This window comes from Ips typographus, linkage group LG1, assembly GCF_016097725.1.
Source record: "Ips typographus isolate SLU linkage group LG1, UJ_Ityp_2.0, whole genome shotgun sequence".
Classification (NCBI taxonomy): domain Eukaryota; kingdom Metazoa; phylum Arthropoda; class Insecta; order Coleoptera; family Curculionidae; genus Ips; species Ips typographus.
The window spans coordinates 17869753-17897427 of record NC_138422.1 but is presented as its reverse complement, the minus strand read 5'-3'; the positions used below and the strand labels follow the sequence as shown (position 1 = coordinate 17897427).

The 27675-nt window shown below is 33.3% G+C and overlaps 1 protein-coding gene across 1 annotated transcript in view; it reads right to left on the bottom strand.

The window, feature by feature from the left end:
* Positions 1–27284, bottom strand: part of LOC145740126 (roundabout homolog 2-like) — a 271999-nt gene extending 244715 nt beyond the window's left edge. Inside the window, exon 1 of the mRNA XM_081995492.1 lies at positions 26842–27284. Coding sequence (XP_081851618.1) covers positions 26842–26893 — 52 coding nt within the window. The 5' untranslated portion in view covers positions 26894–27284. The remainder of the gene's footprint in view (positions 1–26841) is intronic.
* Between the last annotated feature and the right edge of the window lie 391 nt (positions 27285–27675).

Genomic DNA, 27675 nt, shown 5'->3' with positions numbered 1-27675 from the left:
ACATTGTCAAAAACAGTGACGTGACCTTCAAAACGCAATTTAAACTTTGGAATATTGATAAATAAAATTTGAACAGTTGTAAAAAATTAAATTGCAAAGTACACCTCACGTGACTTTGATTATGCAATTTTAGAGCTTGCAACACTGTAAAGTCCAGTTGACACCTGTCAAAAACAGACACGTACCCTTAAAATGTAGTTTAAATGTTGAAAAATTGGTAAATTATTATAATAATTTGTAATGAATATTGTTTCAACTTAACATCATGTAACAAAGATTTTACCATAATATTTATATGTGCGGTCAATTTTGCTATATTGATACACCATATTGTCTACTGCTTGGTCTACTACAATGTATTCCTTAAAATATAGCAAAATTTCCTTTATTTAGGCTTTATTTCGCTCAAAATTCCAATAAAAATATCGCAAACCATTTTGAAATACACAGTCAATGCCTCAAAATTTTATGAAATGCCTTATAAATACCTTAAAAATACCTCAAACTGCGTCGTAATACCTTGTAATGCCTTGTAATACCTAAAAATGCTTGTAATACTGGCAAAGTGCCTCATAATACCTCGAATTACCTCGAGTGTGTACACCAAAATACGTCGGCGATCTACCCTTTGATCAAGCATATCAAATTTAGTAGGTATATTAAGTATTAAGAACAGTATTTGTAAAATAAATACAGGGTGTCCCACGACGAACGACATCGATTGATATTGGAAAAAGTATAAATAGGAGAGTTTTGAAAATTTGGCAGGATACTGATGTGGGCATGCCCAATCCAACTAAAATATTTTCAAGATGGTTGCACTTCCGTTTATACCGGAAGTCGATCACAACTTTCTTATTTTAAATAGAACACCCTATATATTATTACATATTTGGATTCCTCACAAAATTCTGACCAACTTTTGTATAGAATGCCCTATGCCTATCTCTAGCCGTTTTCGAAATATTTGATGTTTTTCCAAAAAAGTGACAGTTGCAACGCTCAACATATTTTTGTACTATGTTAAAACCGTATTTCATTTTGCAATGAAACTTTGGGTTATTGTAAATAAAGGATCGTTTTATTAAACTGAGGGTGCGTAATGACTCATTTGTATACAGGGTCGTCAAAAAAAAATCATAAACTTGCCACTAAAAAAAATGAAAAATCTCAAGTTTTTTAAATAGAAACCCACATTTTTTATGACGGAATCATTTTGAGCATTAAAAATTACTATAAGTTTCAATTTACTTGCCTATACCTAAATCCAACCCATTTCGTTTTATTTGAGAATAAACATTTTTTATTATAAAAATTCCAGATTTCTTGAAAATTTCTCTCTCTAATTACGTGTGGATTTATGTCACACCAGTAGTGTGAATTATGTCTATGGAACATTCCATTTTTAGTGAATTTGGCCTCGTCGCTCCAAATAATATTATTCAAAAACAATTCATCTCCATAGTGACTAGTCAGCAAAACTCACTAAAAACAACTCTCTTCGGAAATTCTCTTTTAAGTGTTGCACTAATTTAAATGAAAAAGGGTGAAATTTATGTTACTTCAGGATCCTCTGAATTGAGCTTTTGGATAAGCCTGATTCTACGGAAACTTGTCTTATTGACAAAGTTGGATTTGCAACAAAATAGCCCAAAATTGCAATTTCTACATTTGTATTATTAAGGATTGGTTTTGTTTTAATAGCTTTTATCTTCACATATCCCGTATTCTTAAAATTTTCAATTATTTGCTTCACAGCTTTTGGTGATGGCTTTGGTTTTTCTGGGTAACGAGCGGCAAATACCTCACATGTTCTACTCACAACTTTATCACATTCTCCGTAAATAATAAACAGATTTAAGTAATCTTGGTTTGAATAACGTAACCGCGACGGCATATCTGCAGTTGTCAAAACACTCAAAACTAGTGTTATTAACATGCCCTGCAGGTCTCCAATATCACCGTGTGTCAAATACATGACCAACTAGAACACCACATAATCCCAACCGTGCAGCATAATAAAAAAATGTTTATTCTCAAATAAAACGAAATGGGGTGGATTTAGGTATAGGCAAGTAAATTGAAACTTATAGTAATTTTTAATGCTCAAAATGATTCCGTCATAAAAAATGTGGGTTTCTATTTAAAAAACTTGAGATTTTTCATTTTTTTTAGTGGCAAGTTTATGATTTTTTTTGACGACCCTGTATACAAATGAGTCATTACGCACCCTCAGTTTAATAAAACGATCCTTTATTTACAATAACCCAAAGTTTCATTGCAAAATGAAATACGGTTTTAACATAGTACAAAAATATGTTGAGCGTTGCAACTGTCACTTTTTTGGAAAAACATCAAATATTTCGAAAACGGCTAGAGATAGGCATAGGGCATTCTATACAAAAGTTGGTCAGAATTTTGTGAGGAATCCAAATATGTAATAATATATAGGGTGTTCTATTTAAAATAAGAAAGTTGTGATCGACTTCCGGTATAAACGGAAGTGCAACCATCTTGAAAATATTTTAGTTGGATTGGGCATGCCCACATCAGTATCCTGCCAAATTTTCAAAACTCTCCTATTTATACTTTTTCCATTATCAATCGATGTCTTTCGTCGTGGGACACTCTGTATAAATAATAAATCTTTACTGATCAATGTGAAAGTTTGGAAAATGTATATAAAATAACAATAATAATAATCTTATACAAATAAATAAATCAAAATAATAAAATAATATAATAATTATCTTATATAAATTATTCGAAACAAATACTTGGTAAAAAATTATTAACATCCCTTGCATTTTACTTCCCGTTCAGTCGAAACTTCCTGGTTTGCTAGCCCTAGTCTAGTGACCAAACCAATCCTTACATTGTTCAAAGTCGGTGCTCTAATCACTCAAAGCTAGACATGTCGTACAAAAAATGGGATTACCGTTTTTACTAAAGAAGTTTTCATGGTGAACATTATTAGCATACAGGGTGTTAAACAAAAGAGGAAATAAAATATAGAACATTTTAAAATTCGTCACAACAACATGATATATCCGTTATATTTGAACGTGTCGTGCTTTTAGCTTTTGATGCTATAGTTTATTCAAAGTTTCAGAACTACTATTTATGTTTTCATAAATGAGCATATTTATGTATTAAAAAATGTATTCTAGTAAATGTTCTAACTGTCATGTTTCTAGTTTTTAGTATCCGACATAATAAGCACTTTGCATCACATTAAAAGACCAATTATTAAGTGTGTCTAGGTGTGTTTTAATAGTTTCAACGTCCTTATGGCACATTCCTTGTTGTTGCAAGCAAGCCCATAACAAATAAACAGTTGTCCATCGAACAGCAGCTTTTGCCAATCCACCAATTGCCAAACTTCTTACTCAGATTCTTTGAAACAATTCCAAATGTTAATTGTTTTATTGTGAAAACTTTAATATATGGGATACTCTGTGTAAAAAGCACATTTTTTTTTGTGTTTTCCGAACAAATCATGACTGGAAACGTGTGCAAGCCATTTCAAATTACTGCTCTAATGCTGCATGCTATATTGCATGTTTCAGCGAATGCGAATAACTCAAGGGTGGTCTCCATTTAAGTTTTTCGCTTGCACGTCCATTGTCTTACTTAGAACATCTTAACATCGTTCAGCCCCCAAAATCCAATTAAAGACGAAATTATATGCCAAACCTGGCAAATTTCCGTTATAATTACGGCCTTTAGCTCTCAGCGTTAACCCAATAAAGACAGCCAACCCGTAGTCAAAAAGAATTAAAAAATTAGGTGCGGTTTTTGGAGTGAATGGCAGACCAAATTGCTACAGAATCGGACATGCCCTGAAGAGGTATAGCGAATTTACATGCTTATTTGAATAAGGCAATTCGCAAGATGCTGTATGAAACAACAGTATGACATAAAAATGTAACAAACCTCTTAGAAACCATTATTTCTAAATTTCCGGAAAAGATTTTAATATAAAACTCGAAAGAGTGCGCTCCTGTTGAAAATATTATGCTAATTCGGTATCTTTAAATCGGCCGGTTAAAAGAAAAGGCTCCGGACGATAATTAAAATATTAGATAAACGCCCGTCCCTTGTAAAATTATAGTGATATAAAATTAATTAAGTGCACCTATAAATATAAGGAAGGTGTTAAGAAAAATTAAGTCGACGTAATTTAATAACAGTTAAATTTATTCCCGTCCGGTCGCTATATTATGCTGTTATAATTATAATCTTCTTTTTTATTGTGGGTTAAAATTAGATCAGGTTAAGAAGGAAGGATAGTGCTACTTCAAAGCGCAAACTTTATCAGTAGAAAATATTTGTTAAATTGTACCTACAAGATATAAGAATGTTGTACTACCTTATCTTGATTTATAACAAATAAACGCTATAATTGAATAACTACTGAGATAAAAATGTGCTTATAGACTTTTGGTACAATTAAATTTTGTAATGTAATATACAGAGTGTCCCTAAATTGGCGGCACAAACTGTAAGCAGAGATAGTAGTTCATCCAATAATATGAGAAAGAGTTTTTACAGACATGCCCTTTTTTGAAATTCAGGGTGTCTAAGTTCAAAAAATAATAATTGTTTTTTTGTGTTTTGTTTGTCGCACCGAGAGCAAATTTTGCCGTAATATTCTACAAAACGCAGTTTTTTTTAGAGAAAATCGATTGAACTGAGCATGCAGTGGCAAAAATTTTAAGTTGAAAATGCTTTGTTTTGCCCTTAACTACGCCTCTAGACATCTAGACCACTGGAAAAATGGATGCTGTAAAAATCATTTCTAAAGTTTTGGATTGTTGCAAACGAGGTTACAAAATACGCCAAACAATTTTTATTTATTAAAAAAACTTACCAGATACGAGAAAGTTCCAATCCATCCAATCGCTTCAAATAAGGTTAGAAATAAATAAAAACAAAAAATCTAATTTTTAGTTGTTTTTCGGATATCTTTGGAAATACTCGGAAAATCGACATTTTTAAAACGGCATTTGGTTGAGCGTTATATTGCGCAACTTTGCCCCAATTTGAACTTTATCGTATTTCTTATAGTTTCCGAGATCCCTATGGTGAGGGTCAAATTTGAATTATTCTGTATATAGCGCTTTAAAATAACATATTATTAACGTCAAGTTAGGGTCAAGACATAAGGTCAATAAAAGCTGTCTAAACCGTGAATCATATAGCGTTTTTTCCACTATTAACAAAATTTAGGATAACAACAAAAGAACATGATGAGACAACCTAATTTATCTGTCAAAGTATGTTTAATAAGTCAAGTATATTTCATATGTCATATGTCTTAATAGACATTGACATTATTATTTAGGTACCTAGGTCAATAATCATTTTTTTTTTCTTGTGTTTGTGCCAGGCTAGAACTACTCTATTTTTGACATAGGTTAACAATGACCATTAAGGTAGAGAAAACTAATTTCTCAAGTTACTAATCGGTTATTAATGGTATGTTTATCATGTTAGCAGTAGAAAAACGTTTTTTCTTTTTCACACTCATTAAAAAACTAAAAATATTGAAAAGCAATGTTGCAAATTTGTAGTAAAAATGTAGTTTTTGATGTAGAAAACTCGAATTCTACTTTTGCCCTTAAGAAATTAGGGTTACACTACAAATTTTCTTACAAATTTATTTTATGTGAGAGATAAGTTATAATTTATGTTATTTATTACAGTTTGGTTATAAGACTTTAAAATACGGGCAAAAGGGTTTTTGGGGATGTTGATTCCAAATCTGGTAGAAAAAATTAACTCAAATGGACCCTAATATCTTTCTTTTTTTTTAAATCAACCCCTTATTACCCTCCAACACCGCACGCCAATGGTAAAAAAAAATGTTTACTATGCCAAATACTTCATTTTTCTGATATGCAATCAACACCTTAATTTAAAGAATTTCGCATTATTATTAAATGACATATCAGGGTGTACTCATGAAAAGCGGGACACACTGTATAACTAAAATCAAAGTAAAATGCATTCACGGAACAATATAGTAGAAACATAAATGTCTTGAATGTAACGTTTGTTAACGTTTGCTTCTAAATTTTTTTGATTTTTGCATTAGCTGTCAAATTGTCCGGTACTAAACCGAACAAAAGCAGGTTATGTAGATTGTTGACAGCAGATGATATTGTTACGGTTTTCCCGTGGGTTCACACAAAGTCAATTTAACTCAACAATTAATAAATTTATTAACACTTCAAAACACTCCGTACAATAATTAACACAGCTACTAAAAAAACACTACTACAATTCCACAATTACTTCGCTATTTAAACTTTACCGCGTTCCCAAATACACTACTACTCTCTCTAACTCTATCGTCGACAACGCCGCTTCTTTTATATTCGCAAACCACGTTCTAGAATGACCGCGAAACGCTTCGCGGGTTGCCTTGACCATTCAAGAATCTTCCAGGCGGCGCTTCCTAACTGTGGCCTACTTTAATACGCGCCCGGCCAGATATTGCGGCGCATCGGTTGCATCGAGTATCGAGCATAGTAGGCCCAGACCGTAACAATATTTTAATTTGTGTGTGACGGCGCAGCGTGTTATTTTCTTTCGTTGTGAATAATTACCTCAGAAAGTCGTAGAGAAAGTATAGTATTCTACAAGCATGTTTGCGACACAAGCCGAAGGCGAGTGTTGTGAATCATCCAGTTATCATAACATGCTCGTTGAATAATATACTATTATCTGCTGCAGAAATGACCGTTTTGACGTAGGTACAATGCCATGGTAGCTGGTAACATGCTAGAAATAAGAGACAGATGCATTGTCAAAATAAACGGTTACAGTCTACATTTTTTGAGAAAATGTATTGTAACGAAGTTACTAATTTTTTGTTAATATGTAGAATTAGATTAAAGAAAACAATGCGCAGCCTCACACGCTTAAGGTACATTGCGTCTTCGCGACAGAATGGTGAACGCACCGCCGCGATCGATAAAGGTTCAGCGCGCAGCCGCGGTAGCGTAAACGAAGCAACATCGCGCCGTCGCGACTCGCGAGCTGGTAACCAGGTAAAGCGCCGCGCGCTACCGTGATCAGTTCTTTCCGGACCACTGAACCGACCGACGCTTCAGCCAGCTGAACGGTAAATTTTATTGTTCCTGGGGGCAAGCTAGGGATGCACGATTCATTAAAAAGTATCGATATGCAGTATCGATTCGAATCGAAGAGAAGAGTATCGATATATTAAAAATCAGTATAAAAAAAGATCGATTTCCAAAATATCGATACTTTTCGATTCGTGATATCTCGTCTTTTCCATTTACCGCGGTTTGCACCGTCGTACTTGAAGCCTTTAAAGTTAAAATCTGAAAAGCTGTACTTCCCCAAGTTCCAGTTGTCTGTTATCGATATTCGATATTTTAAAAGGAAAATGACTGACGTTTGACATGCTATGCGACATGACGTAAAAAACACTTTCTATAAAACGTCATTGCAACTTAACCTCAAAATCAAATATTTTCTTCTTTTACAGTTTTACAGCTTTTGGCTGTCAATTCTAAATTCTATTCAGTCGTCGAACAGAGACAGGCACCTGAATATAGTGAAAACTGAAAATACTATGAAAAAAGCGAGAAACCAAATTGTCACGTCCGCATTTATCTGTAAAAGTGGCGAAGTCTGAAATTAATAAATATTGCCGGATCGTATGGTATCGATACGCGACAACTTGTGTCGATACATGAAGTATATCGCTTTCAAAATATCGATTTAAAATATCGAGTATCGGAAACCAAAGTATCGATACCTTGGAACATCGGATCGTATCGTGCATCCCTAGGGCAAGCTTTGAAGGGGAAGGTATTTCGGAATCGTTTCCTTCGGACCGCCAGTAGAGCTCGAATCAGATGAGAAAAGGCCACCGCATCATCAATGACGCAGTTTTTAAAACTATTTCTTTCTCCTTCTACAGTTGCCGTCGCATTAGATATAATCAGAGGCGTCCTATTAAAATATTCCCGAAAATAAATTGTTAAGCGGTCAAAAAGCCACTTGGCAACGTAGTACGGTTTTTACTTGGACACAATTAAAACAGATGCGGCAGCGGCCAGGGACAGATGGACCTTTTTATATGCTTTTACTAGCCGGCACTCTAAACGGTGTTGCCAAGTTTAAAAAAATGTAGTGGCGAACAGGGAGACTTAGGGGGTTAGGTTAGGTTCCGTTTTAGTCTGGTGTTTTGGTTGTATTGTTGATGGTCGCAGTTGAAGTTCACACAGTGTTATGAATGAAAAACGTTATTTTGTCATAATGTCTTCCAAAAAGGTTGGAAGGAAAGGTGTTATCATACACAGCCAAGGCCGTGAAATCGTCAGTAACGTCTTACAATTTATGAAGAAAGAAGCAGAAGGAGTTTCCATTCCTTTGAAAAACTTTTTGTCTTTTATTTTCTTTATTAAAAACGAAGAAAACGTTTCATTTTACTGATAAAATAATAGCACACCACTGACTGGCTGCAACAACTTGGAAAGTAACGAGAGCAGCAATATTTAAAGCGAGACGTACAGAGATCGTGACATCATCGTTTGATGACGCCTGTGGCCTTTTCTTAGCTGATTCGAGCTCTACAGGATGTTATAACACTGCTGGTTAACTTCGAGGGCCACGACTCCGAAAACCACTCGGTGATTTGAGTTGTTTCCTCTGGACTGCCAGTACCGGATGTTATAACACTGCTGGTCAACTCCGGAGGCTACAATCTCACTATCACCTAGGTATTTCCGAACCGTTTCCTTCGGACCGCCGGTACTGGATGTTATAACACTGCCGGTTAACTTCGAAGGCCACGGCTCCGAAATCCTGTAACCAAACCTGATCTCACCCAGGTCATTCCGAACTGATTTCTTCGGACTGTCAGCTCCGGCCGATTCTTTGACCCCGTCTGTGCCCCCAGAGCACAGTTTTCATACCGTCCGAATCCGTCATTCATACCGTAACCGTCTGTTTACCCTGGCTGGGAAAACCGTTTCGATACCGTCTTAGTTTCCCGCACCGTTCCCCGTTCTGAACACTAGGTTGTGTTGTCCGTTTGTTTTCCGTTTCAAAGTTACCGTATTAATTTAGTTAGGATCTCCAGGTCCGACTGTACCGTTTATTAATATGAACACGAGGCTGTGTTGTTCTCTGTTTGTTCATTTGTGCTAGAGTTTTAAGTAAGGATATGAATGTTTGTTATTTTTCATGGTTAACACGACTTGTTTAATTTTGCTGACTACCCTGTGTTTCCTTATTTTTGTCCCACTCCCTTCATCCACTCACAGATAAACGTGAACTCTGTCTTCGACTGTGTAAAAGCTCCCCAGGTATACGAAGCGAGTTCCTTAGTTACGCTTCTTCAAATAAAACTAAGGTGGCGCCCGAGTTTCAAAGCACCTACCCCTAGGTGTGGCAAAAACCGTACCTGGACCGGTACGTAAAGGTGGCGTTACAGTATCCTTAATTGTTTGGTACCAGCTGTCTGTTCATTATAGTTAAAATTTTACCATTTGAGAATGACTTCAAGCAGGTCGCAAATTTTAACCTACAAATGCTTTGAAAAATTAATGCATTCGGAAGTGACTGATGATCAAGTGCCTTAAAAATCACATGATCATGAGAGTTTCAGTTTAATCATCAGTCAGTTCAGTGAATAGGTGTGCTTGCACTCACTTAAAGATCTCTTCTACTCCTAATAACATAATATATTATTAATGTTCATTGATTTTGTGCTGTGTTATTGTTCTTTGCACAATAAAGCGAAAATAGTAATTTGACATACCAACATTACCAACTTCTTTGTTTTTCATAAAACGGATATTTTGGTTTTACTGACCGACATTTTCTTAAAAATGTTGGTGAAATAGGAGTCGTCAGCTGGAATTCCAGCCTTTTTCATTCGGCATAGGGTAGCAGTACTCACTTTTAAAGCCTGTGATGCTCTATCAAACACATTGGAATAATCAATTGGGATGACATCTGGAAACTGTTTCTTTTTGTACTCCAAAAAAAACAGCACATTTGCATTTGGGCTTTCTCATTGTAGCGCAGTATTTTTAAATCAAAGTGACAGTAAATGTCAACGGTTGTAATTTGACAGGATGGCAAAATTAACAACCTGTTAATTTATTCCTTAATGTGCCTTTTTTGCTAAAATTGTTTATTTCATATGTTTGATATGCGAGAAACAAAGATGTAAAAAGATGACGTCATTCTCAAAAGGTAAAAATCTAACTATAGTGGTATCCATTACCAATCAAGACAGATTTTAATTTTGTAGTAAACCTTTACTAATGGCAGATAATGCATGGGTTATGAGTAATAGTTATTTACATTACTAATTAATTAATTAACTTAAATTTACATACCTTAATTTGCCATACCCCACGGGTGATGTACAACATTTTATCTACGACCATCAGAAGCAGCGAAAAGTAAGAAAAAAATTCATATTTTGTGCAATGTGAACTATTTAGGAACGTCTCGTATATGCTTGCTACGGGTAGTTATTTGTTACCCTTAAATCTTGTCATCTACGCTGTATTGTTTTGGTGTTGTTGCTATGGTGGCCATTTGTTTCCACATATCACTTAAGCGACAATTTAACAGTGTCTGTCACAAATTTTTAAAAGTGCATTTCGTTATGAACATGTCTGAAGAACTTCCGTCAGATATTGAAGAAGCTGCCGCAAACGTGGTATCTGGCTTGTTGCCTGCCAAGTCAAAGGAGAAATATGAAACAATGTATCAACGTTTTGTCACCTGGTGCGAGACCAAGAACATAAAGAGTCCCTTTCAAGAAAAAGTGTTACTCGTGTACTTTGAAACCTTGGCAGCAACCTATAGTTCATCCAGCCTTTTTTTTTTTTTTTGTGTAAATTCGATCCAAGAACTTTCTAATTCAGGAATTCATTTCACTTTTAATATTTATAAAAAGTAAAATATAGTTATTATTTAAGATAGGTCTGTTCATGGTTTTATCAAAGTTATGTTTAAATTCAATAAACAATTACAGCAGAAATTTTCATTTAAAGTTGTTTTATCTACAACAGTTACATAATATCGTAATTTCGCACTATTTTCAGTGTCATAATGACGTTTATTACCGCACTAGTGCTTTTTTAATCTATTACCGCACTAGTGCGTTAATAATCGGTGAACAATTTGTTTGTACATCTGGAGTTCTGTTGCCTCCACTATCTTGCTTCTTGTTAATATTAATATTAAAAGTAACTTTTAGTTAGATATTTTTTAATTAAAAAACATGACATACAATTACATGAAAACTCAATTATTATTAGGATAAATATTAATGGTAAACTCTTTGCAATTGGATAAATTAATGCCAGATGTTGACATGCCTAACAAGTTGCTGAAAATATTTTTATTATTTTTTTTTTTTTTATTTTTTTTATTTTTTTTTTCAATTAATTATTAAAATAATAATCGTTGTAGATAAAATGTTGTACATAACACGTAGGATATGTTATTAACGCACTGTGTGATTACACGACTTGGCCTGCGGCCTCGTCGTGCAAATTTTCACATGCGTGCGTTAATAACATTCATATCCTACTTGTTACGTAAATAACTATTATCGCACTAGTGCGATAAAATCGATTATTATCGCACTAGTGCGGTAAAATCGCTCATTACGTAACTCAAAATGAGCTATGTAATGAATGATTGCCATGCTAGGAGTAGATAAAATTAATTACAGTCCAAAAAAATACATGGGTTTGAGATATACAATTTCTGTTGGGTAAAATATATAGTAAAGATATCAAGAGCAATGATAACGTAAAAAAATCGTTAATTAAAACAAAAGCTCCCGAGTGGCACTTTAACCATTTAACCGCTAACACTAATAAGCACTTAAGGTTTGAAATGAAAATATTTCCATTGTGTGTTTGGACCTACCTCAGAGGCCCTGCCCATCTAAACACACAGCGGGTGGGTTTTTAACTTCTGTTTGGTCAATGTTTAGGTCTTTCTATTTATTTTAAACCGGTAGGGGTCGAATTTTGGGTGCAACTCACTTTACTTCCATTCGTCGATAACCGGGCAACTATATAAAAAAATTAATTGATAAAAAGCAGATTGTTGGGTACTGAACTGCAATGAGAATTGACAATATGGCTTTCAGCCAACTTTTAAATCCCATGCTATAAATAAAACCTCAAACCGCAAAATATAATAACGCTTTCATAAAATCTATATTGAATTTTTGCCTTCTATATCTAGTTGATTAATCAAAATTGTTGTCATAACTCATCCAGTTCACAATATCTAACTTCATCGCCAAAATAAATCAAAATAACGATTGAATAAAAACCGATTAATGAGTTTAATTGAAAAGCCGCGGCACAAAAGTCTTGACCTGACCAAGTAGAATTTATGTTCGCTTTTATCATAATGAAACCGCGCTAATTAAAAATATAATAGATATACATTACATCTGACATATATGTTAGCACAACACGCACCCAATTGTTTTGTTCTTACTGATCTCATTCCAAAGTAGTACTGATGATGTTTTTACGTTAAATTGCCATGTTTTATTCATATTAACTTAAGAATTTCTATGAAAGTAAAAGAACCGCCTGATCTTTGTTGCTAAGAATATTTTATGGCGGTTTATTATCCCTTTTTAAAACAACTGTGGTCTGTACGTATAATGGTGGAATACATGCATTTAGATTTACGATTTTTTATCGGCGTTTTGTATACTCTGTGATTTAAAGTTGATTTTGACGCGTTTGGAATAATCAGCAACTAAGGAGATTTGTCGATAACAATGTTATAAACAGGATGAAGCTAGTTAAGTAAGATTTACGATGCAACGTTTAAGTTTGTATTTCATTTTATTTTATTCTTTTACATATGTTAGATTAACATGTATGTGACGGTGAGAAAATAGTTTAAAATTTAGTTAAATGTTTCATAAAAACGCGTTTAACTTTTGAATTCTGTATCGAATTTTTAGTATTTCAAGTGTCATGTTATTTTATATCTAACTCCAACAGATATCGAGAGACCCTCGAACATCATTATATCAATAATTAGACGATTCAGCTATAAAAATATTAGTAAAATGTAATTATCAAAATGTATGTGGTCTATAGAGGTCCAATTTAGGTCAGATCTGACCATGTTGATAGAATTAAACATTGAAATATATGAATACCGAGAACAATTTTGATGATTGGTTTCTAAAATTCTCTTAAAAGGAAAATCTAATCAACATAATACAGGGTGGTTCAAATTGATTCCAGGATAATTCAAGAGTGGAAAGTACATTAAAAATAAACTTCAAAGTGTCATAAACTGTAGTTGAAAAGTACCCTCTAGCGGTTTTAGAGCACCTTACAGGTGAGCTACAAAAAGTTTGACTACTTTAAATTTCTTTAATCTGTAATTTTAGATCATTCTGATAGGTCACATCACATGTAACTGTGACATAACTTTTTCCAAAGAAAAGTTTGTCTGAACATTTTTTTTTATTTTGCATAGTTTTTCAGATACCGTCATTTTTATACGCTCATCCATAATGAAAACATAAGTAGGTACCTGTCCAGATTATTTTAAAAAAACCAAAAAAAAAAAAAAAACGCCAAATGATTAATACATTAATATTAACAACTGAGTTGGTTAAATAGAGACAAAGTTGCGGAATTTGGAGTGCAATCTTATGCCGTTTTAACATTTAAAAAAATTCGATCACTTATGGAAATATCCGAAAAAATACCAAATTTCGGAAAAACGATTATATTTTATTGTAAGCTTATTTGATAAGATTATTTAAATTTATTGACAATTTGTCTCGCACTTTGTCATTGTTTTTTTCACTTTTTTTCTTCTAAAACCTGACATCGTCCCATTTGAAATCCGACGTTTCGGTTTTTGCCACCCATCATCAACTTTATTTTTTTTTAAATGCAACCATGTTTTTTTAAGACAGATTTTGAAAGTCTTTGTTTTCTGATTTAAATGACGTACACCATTTAATAATCTTTTAAATTTTAGGTTAGAATTTGCTGCATTGTTACTTAGTGATGATGATTACTCTTACACAAAACGCATGTTGTTAAATTTACATAGTAGGTATGTATGCTGTAAAATCTCAAAAGTAAAATAAATAAAATAGGTGAGACCTACTTTTTAATTTTATGTCTGTGTAAAAGAGTTTCTTAAATCGAAAAGTACCAAGAAGTATTTTCGAGGATTGCAGCTGAAAAAGCAAATTTTTCGTTTTCTTTTTTCAACTAGAACTTTGAGTCAACTAGAACAATCACAGTTTTTTCACTCTTCAGATGTTACATAAAACTTCCGAAATTTTCATGGAAATCATAATGGATTTCATTAAATTTTAAATTTACACAGAATTTTTATTTAAAACATGTACCTATCTTTGTATGCTGTACTGCTATTAATTTTGTATTAATAGCCGCAAAAAAACAATTTTATCAAAGTTTTCTAACCTAAAATTCATAATATTAATTAAGTGTTGCACGTCATTTGAATCAGAAAACCAAGAAATTTCAAAATCTGCTTAAAAAAAAGAGTCTGAGATGCAGAGACGCATTTAAAAAAATTAAGTTGATGATGGCTGGCAAAAACCGAAACGTCGGATTTCAAATGTGACCATGTCAGGTTTTAGAGATTTAAATTATCTCATCAAATAAGCTTACAATAAAATAAAAACATTTTTCCGAAATTTCGTATTTTTTCGGATATTTCCGGAAGCAATAGGATTTTTTTAAATGTTAAAATGGCATAAGATTGATCTCCAAATTGGGCAACTTTGCCTTAATTTAACCAACTCTGTATCTATTACCGTTTTCGAGATCCCCATACTTAGACACGAATTTGTGACACCCTGTATAAAACAGTGAGAATCTTTCTAAAACAAATTGTAATATAAATAATTTCTTTTGTAGACCAAAAAACCGCCAAAGATATCACCCATGCCTGTTGATTATAGGAAGAAAGTGTTCTAAATTTTGTAATGCAACAAATAAAAAAAACTAGAAAAGTTTTGAAAATACTATTGGCGTTTCAAGATAAGAGATCCTCCCTGCGGAGATCAGTTTTGAGCATTCCAGCTGTCATTTCTCCGTTTATTTACATTGATTTTGGTTATATTAGGTCAGGTCAGTGTCATATTATTTATAAAGGTGGTTAGGAATGGGTTTCCCGATTTTAGTTCAACTGGCGCTGCGATCTTAATTTGAAACATCAATACTTTAGGTTCCAGCATATTGTAAATGGAATATCCAAATTATTATATTTTTCAATGCTCGGAATCATTTCAATCATGTTTCATCTATAAAAACCTTAAAACAAATTCAACTGTTTTCGAGATATTGACGTTTAAAAAATTACATTTTTATTTTTTGGACTTGGCTTCTAACTAGAATCAGGTTGAGCAAAACGAGTTTCCATGTTCTTATCTTTACTTTTTGAGATCTATCACCCAGTAACTTTGTTAATTTTGACAGGTCAATAATTTTATTACAGTAAAAAAGTAACACCTGTCAAACTTGGCCGTATGTAATTACTATAGAGCAGAAACATGACTGTTTTAACGCTTTCATACATAAACGAAGAAGAATTTAATGAATTACCAACAGTAAAGGAGTCGCTTTACTTTCCCAGGCTATTAAAACTATCCAATTCGCCGGATTCTGTATTATTAGCAATAACAACTGTTCAGGTCAGACAAGTATTGAATTAATACTACGTTTCCATAGATGTTTGTGGAATAATTGTCCTTCGTAAATTAGGTTATTTTTGTGTGATTGAGTGTCCTCAATACTTAATGTCCGACTCGATGTCCGACTTTCATTCTTAAATTTTTTGTTTTCTTTGAATAACGGAATAAGTCTTGAAGACCATGTTGGGAACGTAAAGATCAGGAGAACGCAAATCGACGATGTCATAGCAAGAATAGCTCGGATGAAGTGGAGCTGAATTAAACATGTCACACGCCAAGACGAGTTCAGGTGGACAAAGCTTATAGTACAATGGAGACCTCATCTACGTAAACGAAGTGCTGGTAGACCGCACTTGTTGGCTGGATGATATTAGAGAGAAAGCTGGTAGAGACTTGCATTCCACAAGAAAGCATGGAAGACAGAAGTGTAAGCTTATGTCCAGTAGTAGACCCCGAAAAGCTGTTGAAAGAAAACGAAGACGACTAGTTATTTTCGAAACAAAATTTTAAAAATCTTAAAGATTCAAAAATCCATTTTACGAAATGTCGCGTCGGTTAAATTGTGAAATTTAATTTCCAGTACAGATCTAACTCTCAAAATCTGAAAACAAGAGTTATTCAACCGAAGAACGTAAATCACAATATTTTTTTAAATTTTTGCAACAATATATTTCTATTTTTTGATGTTCTTAATCTTTGGCAAAAACTTCACTTACCATTTCGCTTATAAATTTGTATTTAGTTTTGGCAGCCATCTTACTAATTTTAAAACATACCAAATTGGTTTTCATAACCAATTTTATGAATTCATTTAATTGAAATATCCCAAGTCCTAAACTATTATTAAGATTTATACATTTTATCTTGGAAAAATATCTTTCTTGTTGCTTTATCATCAGGTCGACTTGCACATTTTCCGACTAAACTGAGACACCCTGTGTTTTGTTATTAACATGTAATAAAACAACGACTTAATCTGAAAACGTCCTCCATTTGCTTGGTTTCAAAATGATTATCATTAAGATGTTCAGCTGAGAAAAAACACGCCTAAAAACTTAAGACCCCACATGTAGAATTGTTTTGCAAGACACCGTCGTGAACTTCTCATGATACGAGTTGCCAACAAAAAAACAAACAAAACGAAAAAAGAGAGCAAAGTTAGGTTTGCGACATTTGATCTTTACTCTACATTAGCTTTCGAAATGCTGTATTGTATTTCAGACAGTGATACTCTAATCTGATGGCATATTTATGTTGTTTCAAAGACGATAATCTAACGGGAAAGCGCCAAAAGCTAAGGATTTTTTTAAGAGCCGTATCTGCGATCCAGCTGAGAATAATTTACATTTGACATTCGTTTTGGTGTTGCTTTAAAGAAAACTATAATCGAACTGCCAAACTGAAGCATTTAATTTGGATAGTTTATTGTTTTTGTAGGGATAACCTAATAGTGTTGATCTATGGGAACACGGATTTACTCCAGATTTTTTAAATAGAGCTGTCGTCATCAAAGTAAAAATCTTATAATACTCAAAAATAAGTTTAAGTAAATATTTAGAGAACTTAATGCTAAAATAGCACACCACAAAGATATAAATTCATAAACTTTACACAAACGTTAAAACGCTAAATATTTAGCTAATGCAAGACGGAACGTTTTGAAGATAAGCTTTTTTATTTGATCAAGAACTCAATACGTTTGTTTAAGTTATTAATTCTTCAAGAGAAGTTCTTTGAACGTGGTACATTGAAGGTAATAAAAACGGATATGTTAGTCTTTAATTAACTAGTAATGCACCGTTATAGGAGGTTAAAAGCAGGAGAGAAATTGTTATTCTACCAGATGCGATACATTCATGATACTTGTGGGCATAAATGGCTAATGAACTTTTAACATGAGACAAAAATGCTAATTAACACTATTGCATAATAGGTAACATACAGATAAAAACTCGGCAATGTTGCCATGTGCCTTATTGTTGACCTAGCTTATCACTTTTACAGTGAGGACAGATTAAGGAGGTTAAGCTTGGAAAAATCTCATTAACTTTAAATTTAATATTGGAGCCCGAGATTGGGATTATGTATACATTTCAGATTAATTTTTGTGAATGCTGGTCTCTAAATCTTTTAACGAGTTTCTGTGGTGTGTGAAAAAATTAACTCTAAATTGGTACGTTTTCATCACCGTTAAATTATTAAGTTTACGAGCATAACATATGGTCTTTGCTTACATTAAATGAATATTTGACGTCATTGAAATTTTTGGCAGAGCCTCAAAAATTTTTACAGCAATCAATAAATTCAGTGTTTTGACTTACGTACATTTCAATCGTTCAAAACAGTCGGACTGAAAATCAAGTAAGAGCTGTAAAAGATACTGAGAAAAGTATTTAAATGCTTGAAAACTAGTTGTTTCTAAAATGTAGCAGTTACCTAATTTTATAGATACCAGTTTCTGAAGTATTTGAGATAGTTCAAAAGAATATACCGGTGCACTCAATGTTCTCTGAGCGTGCAAAAGGGCCTTTGATAAGACGTGGGTACTCCAGCCGAGGATCCTTCGATGGACCTACTACGCTGTTGTTCGCCCGATGATAACATACAGAGCGATTGTTTTGTACGGAGCTATGGATACGACCAAGTCAGGAGCCTTGTTGGACAGGGCTCAAAGACTTGTCTGCGACTGTATTACAGGTGCAATGAAAACTGCCCCAACAAGGGTACTGGAGCGGCTATGTGGGCTCGAGCCGCTGCACCTGTTAATACAAAAAGAAGCCGCCAGGGCAGCCCCCAGACTAGCAGGTCTCAATATGCTGATTACAGACTCAGTTGAATCGTGTGGTCATCTCGGAGGCTGGGGGGAGGCGTTGAGGGAGTGCCCGGAACTGTTGATGAAGCAGGATCGGGTGCCTCCGACGCTTCTGTCCAGCGGAACTCTAAAGTTTGTAGAACCCGAGAGGAAGGCCTGGAAATTCTCTCAAAAGTTTATCTTCCCGTCGCATGGAGACGTCTGGTTTACAGATGGATCCAAAACCGTGACGGGGGCAGGAGCAGGTCCACCTTCGGTGTCGGGCTCTTTCGTCAAAAAAATATGAAAATAAACTCATGCAGTTAAGAGATAACAAGTTTTCATGCAAAATTATCGGTAATTTTTATGCACTCGTGCAATTACCCCCGAATATTTCCCTCATGTGTTAAATGTCCCATATGAGCAGTGCATTTTCACCAGAATGACAGCGATAATTGCATTCTAAAGTGATAATTACATTTCGATAATTGCACTGTACGTATCTATAACGACTGCATTGTTGTATAGCTTATTGCTAGTACACTAATTGTTGTCCTTGCGCAGTTTTTTGACTTTTTGTAACCAAAAAATGTCAAACGCGATGTCCACAAAAATTAATGAACGGTTTGGAACTTGCTCAATGAGCTCCATTGCCATTGAGCAATCTATAGTGGCAGCAAATCCAAAACATTTTCTTTATTCGGGAAATATTCCCCAAAATTACATTCGTGCCTTAAAAATGACCTGATAATTCTGCGTTCAATCTTGTTATCTTTGCAAACTGCATTCGGTCATTTTCATATTTTTTTCTAAAAAAGCCTCTTTCGCCAAAAAAGTATGAAAATAAACTCATGCAGTTAAGAGATAACAAGTTTTCATGCAAAATTATCGGTAATTTTTATGCACTTGTGCAATTACCCCCGATAATCTTCAACTAATTACTTTTTTTAAAGTATTTAGTCATTTGCATCCTCTTAAAAAGCAATTTTTTATAAGCAGAGGTAGTGTTAAACAAGTGAATAAAATAGATTAACTATTAAAATGAGAGAGAAAATACACGTAATAGTAATTTTCCGTGATTAACGGAAAGTGATGCTTTTCCGCACGCGTTTTCAAGGTAGATTTAGAAAATGAACAAACACATTATTTTGAGCAAGATTTTGAGCATTGTTTTATGTGCAGGAATGTTCTAATACGCCGTATCAGAAAAAATAATATAAAATGCCTATAACTATAGGCTTTTAAAGTACCAAATCAAATTTATGGACATTATAAAGGTCCACCTTCGGTGTCGGGCTCTTTCGCGAAAAAAATATAAAAATGACCGAATGCAGTTTGCAAAGATAACAAGTTTGAACGCAGAATTATCAGGTCATTTTTAAGGCACGAATGTAATTTTGGGGAATATTTCCCGAATAAAGAAAATGTTTTGGTTTTGCTGCAACTATAGATTGCTCAATGGAGCTCAATGAGCAAGTTCCAAACCGTTTATTAATTTTTGTTGACATCGAGTTTGACATTTTTTGGTTATAAAAAGTCAAAAAAATGCGCATGGTCAACAATTAGTGGACTAGCAATAGGCTCTACAACAATGCAGTCGTTATAGATACGTACAGTGCAATTATCGAAATGCAATTATCACTTTAGAATGCAATTATCGCTGTCATTCTGGTGAAAATGCACTGCTCATATGGGACATTTAACACATGAGGGAAATATTCGGGGGTAATTGCACGAGTGCATAAAAATTACCGATAATTTTGCATGAAAACTTGTTATCTCTTAACTGCATGAGTTTATTGTCATATTTTTTTGGCTTTTTTAGAAAAAAATATGAAAATGACCGAATGCAGTTTGCAAAGATAACAAGTTTGAACGCATAATTATCAGGTCATTTTTAAAAGCACGAATGTAATTTTGGGGAATATTTCCCGAATAAAGAAAATGTTTTGGTTTTGCTGCAACTATAGATTTCTCAATGGAGCTCATCTATATGACTTATGCAGTTTTTTACATACTTATTTGACCTTAGTGACATTTTTGACAGAAATTCATAAAATTGTATAAAAATGACTTATAGGTACATATATTTCAAACGTTCAAAACAATCAAAAATTATTCGCACCTGGACTTACAGACCGAATAACACTGAATGCCAAAACGATAGCCCTTAGCGTGGCCCTTTCACAGTGTGCATAGCATAAATATTCCCTTTTTTTGAAAACGGCACAGCTGGGAACTGGTGCATGTGTATTACTATCTAGGAACATTAAGTATATGACGAATACTCATTCACAGTTTTCCATTCCAACCGCAATACTTTTGCTACCTGATTCCAAAAAATACCTTTTTTCCTTGGGTAGAAAACCCGCCCTTTCAAACGGACCATTGTCGTCCCAGAAACCATAACTCATAGCATGACACTTCTTATACAATAACATAACACCTTTTGACTTCATTGTAGGCTTAGCACCCTGTCGTACAAAGCTTAAAGATAGTTGTACACCTATATCCCTTACATATTATCGACGATTAAAAGAACCAAAAAAAAACTGAAGTGTCGGTTGGATCATTTCACAAAACTAATAACAGTTCATAAGGCTTGATGCTTGGAGCTAAATAAGTTAAGAGTTGATAATCAGCGTAATATATCCATGATTGACATTTTGTCTCTCCAGTTAAATGACAAAGTTGCCGACAAAGTGAGTTATAAACGAATTATCGCCTTGTCTAAAGGAATAATTAGTTCTTTCAATATAGAAGGTAATAAAAACTTTAATACCATTTCTGGGGATACAAAGATAAAAAAACCATAAGGCAGATTATTTCTTATTTATAAAATAATCAGTAAAAAACATTTGATTTTTGTGTCCTATAAATTAAACATATTAGGAGTGTAAGTAACTACAGGGCATTAAGATTCTAGTTCAGACAGATCACACTTTCATAAAACGTAATTTCTGATTTGTTACATCAAACAATTAGGTAGCTATTCGCAAATACTCCTATTGACAAAATGCAATAAGCACTTTTAGTAAATAGAAGTAAAACAAAGGGATTTGATGATTACTCAAGCGATAAAACGATAAAATATCTCATTATGGATTAATTTCTAATAAAAGCAGCGCAATTACTTATGAAAAAAAAACGCATCATTGTAATTAATTACTAGCTCATTTTCCAATTGTTACTCGCTTTCAACGCAACATGATTCCGATTCAGGTTGCGTTTCATCTGAGTATAACAGCTATTCAAAAACTTTTTCTCGAATTAATTAACCTTTCATGATCAATACGTCGAACATGTACACCAGAATTGAATTAGCGAGAATGATTATTGTTTTGGTAGAGTAATAGTAAAAGAATAAGCCTATACATAGTGTTTCACTTAACCAGGATTGTTCATTAATTGTCTTGTAACGCGATAGATTAAGTTCGTAATTGCTTAGGGCAGGCAACAGTATCAAACAAGTCTGCTTGAAAAATGTTGAAACTTTTTCTACAGGGTGATTCCAAAGTTGGGGCTTTCCTTTCACCTACGAATAGGGCTTCAAAAAATAAGTTTTTTTCCTTTGACGCTTTTTCGAAATATGAACAATAACGAAGATACAGGGTGTCAAAGTTTTACTGAAAAAAAACAAAATAAAAAATAACATAAATTTACTAACTAACTAACTACAGGTTATTCCTTATCAACAGACATAAACAAAAACAAAAGATCAGCCACCTTTGAACTAAGTTTTAATAATTTGACATTTTAAATTAAAACAGCATTTAATTTTAGGCACGCATTAAGACGGTTTTTATTTTTTTTACTGGGAAACGGTACGTCGTACCAAAAAATAATAAAAGGGGTTTTATTTTCAGAATTGAACAAGGAATTCAATAATAAATTTTATGTTGAAAAAAAACCAGTAGGGTATTATTTTTTTTCGAAAATGTTTTAAAAAAATTATACGCGCGCCACTGGTAAACGCAAGAAAATTGTTGTTTCTTGGAAAATTTGCTTTCCATGACACCTACAAAATTTTGTTTAATTACTTCAAGTGGTTTGGCCAAAATCATTAAATTTTTATTTTTTCAGTAAAACTTTGACACCCTGTATCTTCGTTATTGTTCATATTTCGAAAAAGTGTCAAAGGAAAAAAAACTTTATTTTTTGAAGCCCTATTCGCAGGTGAAAGGAAAGCACCAACCCTGTATAACCACGTGAATAAACATTTATCATAGATGTTTTGTAATATTGGATCAAATACTACTTCTTGTGGTTGCTAAGCTTAATAAGGTATTACTTTAAACTGCACATAATTTTCCCGTGTCATATTGTAACAAACAGGCAAAAGAGATGAAAATATTACGGGAGTTTATTTGTTTATACTAAGCATAATTCTTAACTAAGCATAATATTAGTACCTAAATGTGCAACAAAATTCAAAATTACGTGGTTATGTAAAACTTAGGACTCAAAGATAGGAATGAATGACAAAAGCGAAAATTACTAATTACATTTTTTTAAATAACTAAACCTCGTATCACACGTATTAAACCTACCCAATTTGTTTGTAAATAATGCGAGGGGTTTTTGCTTACAAAATACCTTGAAATGCCTTTAAAATACCTCACAATACTTCATTATTACTCAAAATGCCTCATAGTAATAATGGCTTAAAATTGCCTAAAATGCCTCAGATTACCTTGAAATACCTCGAAATGCCTTTAAATTATTTAAACTGCCTCAGAATAAATAAAATATGCCCTTCAAATGTTTACCTACACATTTGTGGCATTCTTAAATTTAGTTATAAGGCCCCTGGTATTGGGACAATGATAAACCTTGATAGAATAGGTAGGTAATTATAAAAATAAATAAAAGGTAAGGTAATTATAATGTTGTTTGGATTTCTTGCTAGCAACGCTCTTTAAACCCAATATTTCATCAGTTTTACTCCTAAGTTTTTTTTAAATTCGCATTTCTTTTCAATATTAAAATATTTCAGTCATGTATCTAATTTATCTACGAATTTTGCGTCTATTACACAGTAGGTAATTTAGTTTTTAAAAGGACACTGAATTGTAACCTTTTTGAAATGAGTAAATTCGCAGATACTAACCAAAAGTTTTGCTTACTAAATATTATTATATTACTTACATTGCTTTTATTAATTTAATATCAATTGTTGATATTACCGGAAATAATTATTTTTTTTAGTAAATTACTTTTTCGGATAGACTATCAAAATATAGAAAATATGTAGGTAAATATAAGATTATCTAGCTTTCATAACATTGTATTTAGTAGTTTATAACTGTTAAAACTCGTGTAAATTTACGCAAAAATACGTTTTTTAATAAAATTACAGCCTTATTTTATATAATGTTATAAATATTTTTTAACAGTGTAGTTTAATAATAGTTCATTTCAAATCCTATCTTATTTGATTTTTATTCGTTTTTCAAGTTAAAAAACCTAAACAAACTAAAAACATAAAAACAGTCTTTTCGAGGACATTTTAAAAAAATTTCAAAAATTCCGTCAATTCAAACTAAACCAATTAATGCAATGTTGTTTTTGCCTGGAGCTTGGCCCCCCCCCCCACAATGTGATTATATGTTTATGATAACTATTTGCATAATAGAGTTTGTGTAGCTAATCTTTTTTCAACTTGCTTTTGCATTAAAGATTTTACAGAAAATCATCACAAGAGCATATTTTAATTTATTACATCACTTTTTTAAAAAATTCCAGAAATTGCAAGTACCTATTATGCTTCAGAAAAGTATTTTTTATTATACTTAACAGAAAATACTACATTTTCAACTGTTTATAAAATACAGTAAATATGACATTTTCGGAACAGCGCACGGAAATTTTTTCCCGATCCCTCTTTCCGTGCGCTTAATAATAAACATAGATATCCATGATACTAGATATCCTATGGCAACCCGAAGAAAAAAAAGAAACGAGTAATGTGTCTATAGCAACGATTTATTTATTAATGACAAATTTTATTTTCTGTCAGTGAAAATTAAGTATTTATGTATTTATTACATTTTGCAAAAATGAATTCAGATTGTGAAGAAAATCGGGATATTCCCGAAAATATCTTACAACGAGCGGCAGAAGAAGTGCAGATTTATTACCAGTGAAATCCAGGTTGAGATATGAACAAGAATATAACAGTTTTACCGAATGGCGGACTCAGAAACGAATCAAAATTGTGAGTGACGATATTCTTTTAGTATATTTTTCTGAAAAAGCCAACACTACGAAATCCTCCACTTTATGGAGTCGATTCTCTATGTTAAAAAGTTGTTTGGCAATAAAAGAAAATACTCACCATCAATATCCAAAAACGATTGCTTTTTTGAAACGACAAGCTGTAGGATATATACCAAAGAAATCCAAGATTCTTACAGCAGAACAAGTAACCAAATTTTTATGTGAAGCTTCAGATGGAGAATATCTACTAGCAAAAGTAATTTTAGTGTTTGGCATCTTCGGTGCATGCCGCAGAGATGATTTAATACGTTTGTTTAGATGATGTGGAAGATAATGGGCGTTTCCTTGTCGTATTCTTACGAGATGGAAAAACTCACAGGTCAAGAAGTTTTACCATTACCAATGAAAATTGCAAATTCGATCCCTGTACAATTTACCGTAAATACGCAGATCTCCGCCCTAAACATATGGAGAGTAGAAGATTATTTGTTGCATACCGAAACCAAAGATGTTACGCTCAACATGTTGGGTGCCATACTATCAGTGGTATTCCAAAACTTGTTGCAAAATACCTAAAACTAAAAAATCCCGAAGAATATACCGGACATGGGCTAAGGCGCTCTTCGGCAACCATGTTGGTGGAAAACGGCGGTGATTTGCTCACTTTGAAAAGACACGGAGGATGGCTTTCTTCCAATGTAGCAGAAGGATATATAGAAGAGTCCATACAAAGAAAAATTGAAGTATCACGGAAGTTGTTTAGCCCTTGTAACTTGGAAACTACAACATCTGTAACAGTCAATCAAGAGAACCAAAGCACACACGAACACTCCGCTTCAACATCTTTAGCAGAGTCTTTAGTTCAACAAAAAGAAATGCAAAAGGGATTGAGCTTCAACAATAATACGAATTGTACAATAAATATTACTATTAATAATAACGGTTCTGTACAAAATTAATTTTCTTAGAATTACCTACTTGTATTTTTTTTGTTAATTTGAGTTGTATGTACTTACATTTTTACTGTTTTAAAAATAAAAATAAATATTCCCGATTTTCTTAATAATTTTTTGCGATATTTTTTGTTTATGTTGATTTCAGGTACCTAAGTATAATAAAAAATATCGTTCATTACTCGTCCAGAAATGGATTTTCCGTTCTTGCATGACTTCCCGTGTTCGGCTGCGCCTCACACGAGAATTTGTCACGCGCGCACGGAAAAATCCTCATTTCTGTACTGGTAATGAAATATACTATTCAAGTAGCTTGATTTTCTTCTTTTTTAGATCTCTGCCAATACTCCATTAAGACACTGATTGTCATGTGTTTTAGGTGTGTTACCATAAGTGAATGTTATTGTAGTCGCAAACTTTGCTTCTCTCTCATTAGGAATAAATCAAGACATTTTAATTAAGACAAAATGCAGCAAAAATGCAACAGTTTGTTGAATTTTTAACACACCTTCTGTCGAGCTTTGTGCTAAGTAATATTTCATGTATCAAGTTTGATTACTCTTGAATAAGAGCATAGAGCTGACCATTCTAAATATAAGGCAAATAAGTGTGACATTTTCTTTTTTTTGCTGGAAAAAAGTCTGCTAATCGAAATGAGTGCAAATTTCTTGCCAATACTTAGTTTTGCTAAGTGAAGTACATGATTTGATAATGCTAATAATAAATTATTCATTTCAGAGGTTTTTTTAGCAAATAATTTCTATGGCATTTAGGTTACTTTTGTATAAAAAAAGAAAAATTCTAGTAGAACTATACTAGAAATATAAGTAGGTAAATTTAAGCATGACGCACTGAATTTACCAGAATCAGTGAAAACAAACAACAATTATTACCAAAATGAGGTGGTAAGGTAAATAGTGGTTGCAAAAAAATAAGGCTTATAAGTTTAGTGCAATGAAATTAGCGAGAAATGCACTTGATACCATGCCTAATCACTTCAATTTACTAATCTTTACCTAATAACAAAATTACCCATAATCGACTTTAATCGATTTTGATTTTAAAAATGTTGTTATCTGCAAAAGTGCATAATATTGATTGATAGAGATTTAAATCTCATAGGTGGATTATCTACAGACCTTGAGATAATCGAAGAAATCCTAGAATCAGTAAACTTAATGACACCCGCATGATTCCAATGGTAAAGTCACTGTAACATAGATTTTAAGTTTTAAACCAAAAACTTCTTTGGTATTTGCACTGTCATGAGTTGCATGTTTTAATAACTATCGAAACCACACTGAAGTTTGCACCACAACACCAAAATAAAAAAACCGCTTTTGTATAAGTTTTCAAAATATCCACATTTTCTGTACAAAATCTGTTTTTAGTTAATTAGGTCCCACACAATGACCGATGGTTTATCAATAAATTATGCGCGAATCGTATAGCTGGGATTGATGGTTTAAATCCCGACGATCTATCGTAATTTTAGGCCGGTCCGCGACGTTCGAGCGGCATCTATTCCTAACCGGATTCAATACGCGACTGGAATTCACGGACCGGGATGTATCCCTGAATGGCTCCCCCACCAAACGGCTCCGATTTTACTACAGGGCGACGCCGAATTTCAGCCGTTTTCAGCGGGAGCTTGCGTTTAGGGCATTTTCGGGAGAAACGAGGAGGAAGTGGATAGAGAATAGTCGATTGGTCGATGACGACGCCGCTTTACCGGGATTGTTTCAAATTTATGTCATCGTAAAATTTTTATATGCAGTTTAGTAAAGTAATATTTGGTGCAACTTTTTGCTGGTAAAGCATAGTAAAATAACCAATTATAAAAAAATATACAAAATAATAATTAAAGGGGTTACTAGCTAGTCTAAAAGACCAATTAATAAATAAAGACCATCGTCACTTCTTTTCTATAACATGGAAATATCATATTTGATATTCGACGTTTCGGTTTTTGG